The sequence below is a fragment of the Helianthus annuus genome, chromosome 13 (assembly GCF_002127325.2).
Source record: "Helianthus annuus cultivar XRQ/B chromosome 13, HanXRQr2.0-SUNRISE, whole genome shotgun sequence".
NCBI lineage: Eukaryota > Viridiplantae > Streptophyta > Magnoliopsida > Asterales > Asteraceae > Helianthus > Helianthus annuus.
Genome location: NC_035445.2, coordinates 36,241,087 through 36,251,636, shown reverse-complemented (window position 1 = coordinate 36,251,636; position 10,550 = coordinate 36,241,087). Strand labels below are relative to the sequence as shown.

Sequence of the window (10,550 nt, the reverse complement as noted above, 5' to 3'; positions counted from 1 at the left end):
CGTTAAAACGAACATTTAGTGTCAGTTGCCCTAAAGGCTTGAGGGGGATATCAACAATACCTTTTATGGAGGTTCCGGAGGGTTGAAGCCTTGAACGTTCTTCATTACTCAAATGGTTGAAGAACTTCTCGAACATCATTTTAGTGGCCGCCCCAGTGTCTATGTATGCCCTATATGTTTTCAACGTTCCCACAGTAGCTTCTACAACAAGAGGGCTTGAAAGAGGGTCTTTTTCTGTTGGGGGAAAGCAAACACACTGAAGCTCCCAAGCTTCCAACCGTTGTCTTTTATGAGGAACCCTTTCATCAGAGTCTACCATATTGACTTCCTTACCCTTTCCTTCAGCCATTTTGTCCCGAACCCCTTTTACCAAATGAGCGAGTTCCCTGGACTTAACAGCCTCTTCAATTCTTTTCTTGAGCTGGAAGCAATCATTGGTGTGGTGACCCTTTTCTTCATGGAACTCACAATACTGTGTGGAGTTCTCATTTTTCCTACTTTTGGGGAGAGGCCTAGGAGGCCTAAAGTTCTGCTTGACTTCTTCTGTTGCAAGGATTTCTTGAGGAGTCTTTGTGAGGGGTGTGAAGCTCATGCCTTTCTCCCTGGTTGGAGGGTTCCAACCTTCAGACCTTCGATGGTCTGAACCCTTTTGTCGTCTGTCATAGGAATTATAGTTCCCTCTTTTTCTGGCTGGGCTGTTACTTCGCCAACTAGACCCTCTTTTCCTTTGTTCTTTAATATCAACTGCCTCCTCTCCCCGAATATGGGCTTCTACCCTTTCGAGAGCTTCTTCCAAGGTCTTGGACAGGGATTTGATGAAATCTTTTATGAGATATTTCGAGGTGATAGCGTTCATGAAACCGGCTACCCTCATTTTTTCATCTGCCCCTACATAGGTCAGACCTTCCTTCTTGTATCGTTCGATAAACTCACGAAGACTTTCATTGTCACGTTGTTTTATTTGAAAAATCACTGTCGCATCTTTGACATATCGTCTTTGTTAGGAGAAGTTGGCTAGAAAACCCTTGCTAAGATCATCGAAGCTTCGAATGCTTCGAGCAGGTAAATCGTTGAACCAGATCCTGGCAGATCCGATAAGGGTTTGCATAAACATTAGACAACATTCAGCATTTGACCACTTCTCAATCCTTGCTGCACCGGTGAAGATTTGAAGATGGTCCTCTGGGTCCTCAGACCCATCATACGTTCTGACGTGGGACGGCATCTTGATCTTTGTTTGAAAATCATAATCGGCTATTTGCTGTGAAAAGCATGAAAGGTTACTTGGCTTATAGGGTTTGGCCAAGTCTTCTTCGACCCTTATACCCACGTTGTTATTACCATTGTTGTTCCCCTGAGAGGCTAGCACTTGATTGATGAAGTGTTTCCACGGGAAGCTGGCCATCATCTGGGTCATCATCTGGGACATAGTGTTGAAGCCTTGGAGGCTTCCAGGTGCAACTGGGCAGCTAACTCCAAGGGGGGTGCTCATAACTACACTTCATGCCAATGGAAGCACGGACAGGGCTTGTTCCCATGAAGTTGTTGTAGAAGCTGGAAAGCTTGTTACTGGGGACTGTAGGAGCTGATCTAAGGTCAGCTCATGGCCCAGAGGAGCACCACTCATAACTGGCTGAGATGAAAAGAGAGGATGTATTGTAGGGTTTGCCATTGTAGACAAATATGGAACAGGATTTGGAGGATTACTGGGGCCAGCCTCATTCCTGGTTGTAAAAGGTGGAACGGGAGGTCCGGGAGACAGCGTTGGTTCAGGCTCATCATAGTCTAGATGAATCCTCACTCCCTTATCCTTCTCTTTGTTCACATACTGGTTGAGGAGAGACCTCAACTCAAGGAAATTGTTGGCAACCCCCTCGGGGTTAAGTTCAATACGCGTTGGAGTGTCAGTGACGCCAACATTAGGGGAAGGAACTCCGGATCTGGAAGGAGTTGGAGTGTTAAAGGTAAGAAACTCGGGTGTGCTCCCCGGAGTTGAGAAAGAGGTTGGTATAGCCACATGAGCTGGGCTGCTACCCGGGGTTGAAGTGTTTGGAAACTGATTTACTTCACCCGGGGATCCACTTTCAGACATGGTGATTTCAAGAGAAAAGAGCTACACTACTAGGTCTTTTCGAGGAGAAATAGCGGCGTAGCCCCACGGTGGGCGCCAACTTGTTGAAGCAACAAATAATAGACCAAATGTAGCAGCGAGGATGGTTAGGCAAAAGGGTTAAAGGGTCTAACCTTGCCTAACGCATGTCGTGGGGTCCCCCACGTTTGCAAGACGTGGAAGGAGGTTCACTAGTTTATTTTTGTTGTTTGCTGAGGATCCTTCTCTGAAGTGTGTTCAGATTCGGATGAAGAAACAAATAGAATATGTGTGAGTTGGATGTGAAAGGGAGTAACTTGCATGAAGCAAGTACACAATGTGAATTACCAGAGTTTTAAGGAAACAGGTCTGATCCGGAATGTCTCAACTCAGTAAATGAAGTGTCAATTATATAGGAGAAGACATCTCCCAAAGAGGCATTCATTTGACTAGTGACCTAGCTTGCAGCGAGGGGCTTGCCCTTTCCGGGGTTGAAGCCTTTTGACCCCTGGATAATAGCATGTGCTCTGCAGACCTGCGTTGCTTTTGCGGCTGTGGTTGGTGAAGCAATCCCTGGATGTGACTGGCTACTGTTTCCGCATTGCTTTTCCCCACTTCACAGCTTTTTTAACCTTCGAACCATTTAACCTTTCGGTCGTTTATGTACTTAAGTCATTTTATTTGGTCTTGGGCTACCCCCGTCATCACGTACTAATAACTAATGTTCAAAGTATAAAACATACCTGTAGTTTTAGAGATATTGTAAATTGTTCTTCCAATTCGACAATAACATGTCGATGAAAATACAGGACTTCCAAAATCAAAAAATCAGTAAACAAAACATAATCTAAACCACATATTATGGAATTGAAGTTGTTATCAAACCAATATAAAATAAAAAAATACCTTTCTAGTTCAATTACATTTTAAAGCCACTCAAAAATCAAAGCCGATGAACCAAACCTATATCATACAATTTTACTTTAAAGAAGATTAGAACAAAAGTAGAAGATGCAATAATGTAACAATTACGATTTAACCTAAAACCAACCAAATATTACCGTAGTTCAGAACTTTGGCGTAGGAATTCTGTTGCTGTATGGATCAATTCAAGAAAAGCTTTGGACGATTTTGGTTAGGAGTATGAAACGGCAATTGATGTCTTTATGGTATCATCTAAATAGTGTTAGATTGCAACACATGAAAGAACCATGTACAAGGATATGAAACTTGTATTGAAATGTTATATTATGATCTCTAAAAACTTACGATATTTCTCATTTAAAACTTGTACATTATCAAATGTTATTTTTCCTTTTTTTCCAACTACACGTGTCCAATTTCCTACTATGTTATTTTTCCTTTTTTTTTCCAACTACACGTGTCCAATTTCCTACTCATAAGCTTTTCATTTCCTTTATTTATAGTTTTCAAAATATAATTTCTTATAACTATCTGAATATATTGTTTTGACTTAATATTTTTATTTACGTTTCAATGTAAGTGTTATCAAAACGGAGTTGCGCATTGCATAAATCATCTAAACAATTATGTATCCGTTGTTGAAGAAGTATGCATATTTGACCTCATTTTTTTCACGATTTGATGCTCGCTGAGGCGTGAGCTTGTTTACTTAAAGGTTTTGATTTTATTTTATAAGGTTTCTCAGGACATTATTTTTTTATTTATTATTATTTTTTTTACGGTTTAGCATATCCCAACACTCAGAGGTTTAATACTCATTTTCCTACAAATGTTTCTAAGTTTTTAAGCGGGGGATAATTTCTACTTAGATTATTACATCATTAACATACTTCAAACTAATTGTTTTATATATATATGTGTTGATGCAACAAATACAAGACCAATGGTAGCAGCTGGGTTGGTTAGGCAAAAGGGTTGAAGGGTTTAATTTTGCCTAACGCAGGTCGTGGGGTCCCCCCCCCCACGTTTGCAAGACGTGGAAGGAGGTTTACTAGTTTATTGTTGTTATTTGCTGAAGATCCTTCTCTGAAATGTACTCAGATTCGGAAGTGGTAGCAAATGGAATGTGTGTGGTGGATGTGAAAAGGAGTGACTTGTATGTAAGCAAGTACTCCACATGAATGACCAGAGATTAGAGAATCAGAGCTGGCTAGGAGATGTTTTCTGAAGTAAATGAAGTGTCAATTTATAAGAGAAGACATCTCCCGAAGTAGAATGTATTAGACTAGTAACCTTGCTTGTAGTGGAGGGTTTTCCCCTTTCGGGGGTTAAAGGCTTTTGACCCCTGGATAATAGCGTGCATTGTGCAGACCTGCTTTGCTTTTGCGGCTATGGGTTGGTTAAGCGATCTCCGGATGTGACTGGCCACTGTTTCCGCCTCGCTTTTCCCATCTCACAGCTTTTCAACCATTGAACCGTTTAACCATTTGAGCATTTATATATTTAGTCATTTTATTTAGTCATAGGCTACCCCCGTCATCAGCCCCCCAAGTCAGAGGTTTTTGGGTAATGAGCTCAAAGACTTCTGACTTTTATGCATGTATTTTATTGCCTGAAGGTTTCGAGGGTTCGTTGCTTGAAGGCTTGAAAGGTTGAAGGCAGTTAATATTTGAATTTGAATTTTAAATAACTGACAATTGATTTGATTGATGTATGGCAGTTGATAGGGTGGCGGTTTTACAGAAGTTACTGTTTGCCATTATTACCCCTATTGTAGGTTTACATTTATTTTATATTTGCAAATCCTATCCATTTTATTCATAATTTTTCCAAGTTTCTGCCATTTCCTTCCTTCTCTAAGGTTAGTTTCGGTTTCCTTTACACCTTGCATTCTTCATTTTCTGTTTTTCAAAAATGGGTGCTCGTAAGGACTTAGCAAAATCTTTTTCTCGGTTAACACAAGAGGAGGTAGATTTATTTTGTATGGAATATGGTATTGATAGAAAATTTAACCCAATTGCTCATGCTTGTGATGTTCCTGTTGATAAACCGATCCCCGGTTCGATTGCCCTTTACTGCCGTCATTTTCAATTTTCGAATCTTCGTTATCCCTTTTCGCTTTTTGTTTTGAACTTGTTGGAGTATTATCGGGTTTCTTTTGGGCAAGTTCATCCGAAGGGGATGGCTAAGGTTTTGCATTTTGAGGTTTTGTGTCGTGCTCTTGGATATGATCCTTCCTTGTTGCTCTTTCGGCGGTTTTTCCGTTTGGCCAAGAATGGCGACTAGTTCACCTTTGAAACATCAAAGGTTGATTCTTGCCTCATCTCGTCTATGGTTACAACACTTGGGACCTGGAAGGATCGCTTTTTCTGGGTTTCCGAGTCTATTATTCCTTTCAAGATGGTGTGGAGGCATCCGGATGCTATTCTCAATGATCCGGAGCCCTCTGAATCTGAATTGAATGATGCTTTTCTTACAGCCATCCGGGGGTGCCCTTCGGGGGTTCGTCCCTTCCCTGAACATTTGTTAGTTCTTTTAGGGGTTAGTAACATTTGGGGTAAAGCCGATCGGGATCCGGTACTAATGAGAAATGGCGTGGGTATGCATTTTCCCTTTTTGCCCTTTTTGCATTTTTTCTGACTTATGACTTATTTGCTTTTGTTTTGTTTTTTGTAGTCATGTCTGCTTTGGATTTTATCAAAAGTGATGATACTTCTGATGTTGTATTTGGGGATGCTCCGTCTGTTCCTAGCGAGAATGTTGTGGTTAGAACTGTTGAGCAAAGGTTTGAGGGCACAGGTTATGTTAGTGTTGCCAATGTCAAGGGTTTTTCTAAGTCCAACGCTCCCAAGTCTTCGACCCGCCGATCTTCTCGTCGGTTGTTGAAAGCTGGTCCTCAATCCACTTCTACTGAACCAGTGTACTTGAGTGATGATATTGAAGTTTCGGAAGATCAAGGTGGTGAAGCAGGTGCTGAGAAGGATAAAGAATTAGTTGTTCATGGTAAAAAGGTTCCAGGCAAGAAGGTTGTTGTTACCCCTGTTCAGGAATCTTCAAGCAGGGACGTTGAAGGGTTAGATCCGGAAGGGATTTATGTGCCTACTTAGTTGGTGAAGAATGATGACAGCTTCAAAGATGCTGCTGTTTGTGAGGATGCTCTTAGTCACATTGCTCCTCCTTCAGTGCACAAGACCATTGCCGGGATGGATGATGACTTGATGTTGTCTCGGATGTTTTTGAGTACTTGTAACCTTGCTGCTATGCTTCCTCAAGGTATTGCCCGTTTTCGTCAAAGGATGCAGGAATATGAAGAATTTTCCAAGAAGAAGGATAACATGAAATCCTCCATGGCCTCGATGAAAAAGGAGATAGATGGTTTTGCCGAGAAAGAAGCAGCATGGGAAAAGAAGGTTAGTGACTTGAAGAAGATGCATGAGATTGAGATGGGTGATTGGAAAAAGAGTTTTGAGGCTAACTTATTGAAGTTAAAAGCTGACCGGGAGACTTTGGCTGTTCAGCAACAGGCTTTTCGTGAGGAGAAAGAGGGGTTGAAGGCTTCAGTTGTTCGTTCTACCGCTGACAATCAGGGGTTACTTGAGCAAGGTTTCCAGCAGGTTGTTACTTATCTTTTACATTCCAAGGAGTTCAATTCTGCCCTTGGCGATGTTTATACTAAGCTTCTCAACCTGGGGAAACACCAAGGCCTCATTGCTGGTTATAAGCTTCATGAATCCGGCCATCCTTTGGAGAAGTCACCTCTATTTCGTCCTGAGGCTTCTGACGTTTTTAAAGGCTCCGTTGAGCAAATGGAGAAACTGACCTATCCTTACATCCATCAAGTTTCTGCTTGTTTTGGTAAGCCTCTTACTGTGTTGCAGGACTTGAAACCGGAGGGCCCAAATGAAAAAGTTTGTGCCGAAATCTTGGGTTCTCTTTCAAGGAAGAGATCTTATTCGGGGGATAGTGATCATACCCTTTCAGGTCAGCCAGATATTCCTAAGGATGCAAGCTTGGAGGCTTCAGCGGTGGGGGGTGATGGAAGTTTAAAGACTAAGAAGCTGAAGAAAACAAAGAAGACCAAGGGCGAAGGTTCTGGAGTTTCCAAGTCTGTTGATTCTTAATTCGTAGCTTTCTTAGCACTAAAAACAATTTATGGTTTGTAACCCTTAAACAATATTAGGTTTTCAGGGACCCTTAAGGTTCCTGTTGGTTGTGTTGAAGGCCTGTGTGGCCGTTTGAACAATGGTTAGATTTGCAAGTTACTAGGACTTGCCTTAACTTATGTTTGGAAGTCTTTTAGGGCTTTCTTTGACATGGTATGATGTCTTAACTTTCTTATTTATGTTATGTTTTTAGACTTGTGTCTGTTTTTGTTAAGACAGTCTGTTTGGCTTTAACCTTCCAAGCCTTTTGGCTGTCTGTTAGTAGGTTGAAGCCTTTAGGGTTTCGAGTTGTTCCTCGGGTGGCTTGAAGCCTTGAAGGCTTCTTAGACTTGTGGCCTGACTTGGTTTGTATCTTTGTGATTTTTGTCCAAGTGATTTTGTTCTTTTAGATTCTCTTTGTCCTTTTGTAACTTTGTCTTTGTCCAGTTTGTGCTGCCCTTATGTTTGTCACACCTAAAAGGGTTCAGTGCTGCAGACACTTAGCCTTGGTATTTTTAACAAGAAGATCTAGCACCTATCCTTTTTATTATTTCTTTGGTTTTCACTTGAATTTTTCAAGCCTTTTTGTTGATTATAATTTTAAGGCTTAGGGAACATTTGGTGTAGGCTGTTCACACCCATCTATGAGACAATTTTAGGTTTTCTTAACAAGTCTCATGGAGTTGTATTGATTTAGGAAATCACCCCTTATATAGGTTCATTCAACCCTTGAACCTATTGAGCGATGTGGCCTGGGAGCTCATCCCCTTACATGGCCCTTGCCATGGAGTTTTTTGCTAGGTTCTCAACCTGATCTTAGGATAGAAAGACAAGTTTGATAAAGCAACTTCATTCATTTCAGAAATACTTGCTTTTTACAAAAGACATTCATAATTCTGCTTGAGATACATTTTGATACAAACCAAACTTTCCTGTTTAAACATGGAACCTTTTCAGGGTTTTGCCGTTCTAATGCCTTGGAAGCCTTTTGCCTTCTGAGTCAGTCAGCTTGTAGGATCCACCTTTGTGTGCTTCAAGGATGGTGTATGGGCCTTCCCATTTTGGGCCAAGCTTTCCTTGATTTTCTTTCTTGCTGGCTTCGTTGTTTCTGAGGACCAGGTCCCTGGCTTGAAACGTTCGTTCTTGACTTTTTTGTTGTAGTAAGCTTTCATCTGTTGCTTGTATTTGGCCTCTTGAATTGCGGCTTGATCTCTTGCTTCCTCTAGGAGTTGTAAATTCAACATGATCTCTTTTTGGTTTGTTTCGGGATTCATGTTGACAATTGTTTGGGTTACAACTCCTATCTTAGCGGGGATCACAGCTTCGGATCCGAATACCAAGCTATAAGGTGTTTTCTTATGGCTTGTTTTTTCGGTTGTTCTAATTGCCCATAGGACACTAGGCAATTCTTCAAGCCAGTTGCTTTCGTATCTTCCCAATCTTGTCTTGTTGACTTCTACTATACTTCTATTTGCTCTTTCCACCTGACCGTTTGATTGCGGATAAGCCACTGAGCTAAAAACCTGATCGATTTTGTATTCCTTGCACCAAGTGCTGAAAGGCTTCTCTGCAAATTGTCTTCCGTTGTCAGTGACAAGTACTCCCGGCAATCCATAACGGCAAATGATGTTTTCCCAAACAAAGTCAATGACCGGTTTTCCCGTGATTCTGGCAAGTGGTTTGACTTCGGGCCATTTGGTGAAATAATCTACTGCCACCAGTAAGAATTTTACTCCCCCTTTGCTTGGGGGAAATGGGCCAACAATGTCCATCCCCCATTTGTGGAATGACCATGCCGAGGTTATTGGGACTAAGTCATGCTTGGGACTTCTTGGAATTGGTGCATGAATTTGACAAGCATCACATTTCCTCAATTCTTCGGTTGTATCGCGGTGCATTGATGGCCAGAAATATCCAAGGTTCATGAGCTTTGCAACCACCGACCTAGCTCCAAAGTGAGCTCCGCACACACCTTCATGAATTTCTTTGATCAAGTACTTGCTTTGCTCCGGACCGACACATCTTAACAAGGGAGCAAGGTAACTCTTTTTGTAAAGGATTTCTCCTTGTAGTACGTATTGCCTTGCCTTGATCTCAACCCTTTTAGCTTCTACTTGATCATTTGGCAATTCACCATTTTTAAGGAACTTTTTGATGGGAGTCATCCAGTTTGGATCTTCTTCGGTAACTACATCTTGAATTTCCAATTCATCGATTGATGAGGCCTTCAACACTTCTACCAGCACCTTCTTGGTAAGGTGGGCGAAAGTGAGAGATGCAAGCTTACTTAGGGCATCAGCCTTTTTGTTTTGAGATCTGGGGATCTGTTTGATGTTGCATGCCTGGAAGGTACTCATCAGTTCCTTAGATTTTTCTCTGTATTTTTTCATGTTGGGTTCCTTAGCTATGTAGCTATCATTCACTTGGCTTGAGACCAGCAACGAATCTGTGAACACTTCAAGCTTTTCGATCTTCATCTCTTTAGCTAGCCTTAGGCCAGCTATTAGTGCCTCGTATTCAGCTTCGTTATTGGTGGTCTGAAAATTAAAACGGAGAGCATATGTGAATTCCAGCCCTTCTAGGTTGATCAAAATTAGCCCAGCCCCTGACCCTTCAACGCTTGAAGCCCCGTTGGTAAAAAGCTTCTAGGCTTCAGGGTTGGAGGGTTCAGTAGTGGTAGCGTTTACTTCAGTGATTGCCTGGTTTGGGACTTCCACAATGAAATCGGCCAAGACTTGTGCCTTGATAGCTTTTCTTGGGACATAGGTGATGTTATGCTCACCCAGTTCTATGGCCCATTTGGCTAATCGCCCCGAGTTTTCAGGTTTTTCAAACACACTCTTAATAGGTTGGTCGGTGACCACTTGTATGGGGTGTGCTTGGAAATACCTTCGAAGCCTTCTAGCTGTTTGAACTAGGGCTAGGGCAAGTTTTTCAAGGGGAGGGTATTTTATTTCAGCTAATTTTAAAGTTTTGCTGAAAAAATAAACGGGTACCTGGGCCTTGTCTCGCTCAATGGTGAGGACTACACTGATGGCCTCGTCAGCAATTGAGAGGTACACCGATATTAACTCCCCAGTTTTTGGTGCCGCGATATCTGGTAGGGAAGCTAAATGTTGCTTCATCTGGTTGAAAGCTTCTTCAGCTTCTTTAGTCCATTTGTAATCCTTCTTGTCTGAGCAGTTCTTGAGCGTTTTGTAGAAGGGCAGAGATCTTTCGGCCAACTTTGAGGTAAAACGCTTCAAGGCTGCAAGCTTCCCGTTTAAGCTTTCAACCTCCTTCTTCGTTTTTGGTGGTTTGGCTTTGAGGACGGCTTTCACTTTGTTAGGGTTGGCTTTGATGCTTTGCTTTCCAACAATGTGACCCAAGAATTTTCCCTCCTCGAATCCAAATGA

The 10,550-nt window shown here is 41.8% G+C and overlaps 1 protein-coding gene across 1 annotated transcript; it reads right to left on the bottom strand.

Annotated features, from left to right (window-relative positions):
• Nucleotides 1–1,501: 1,501 nt before the first annotated feature.
• LOC110943129 lies at nt 1,502–2,092 on the bottom strand. Its single transcript, XM_022184885.1, has one exon. It carries the CDS (start codon nt 2,090–2,092, stop codon nt 1,502–1,504), a length of 591 nt encoding a protein of 196 aa, XP_022040577.1.
• Between the last annotated feature and the right edge of the window lie 8,458 nt (nt 2,093–10,550).

Coding starts and splice junctions, on each gene's coding strand:
- LOC110943129 (XM_022184885.1), bottom strand. CDS start 2,092: ATGTCTGAAAGTGGATCCCCGGGTGAAGTAAATCAGTTTCCAAACACT.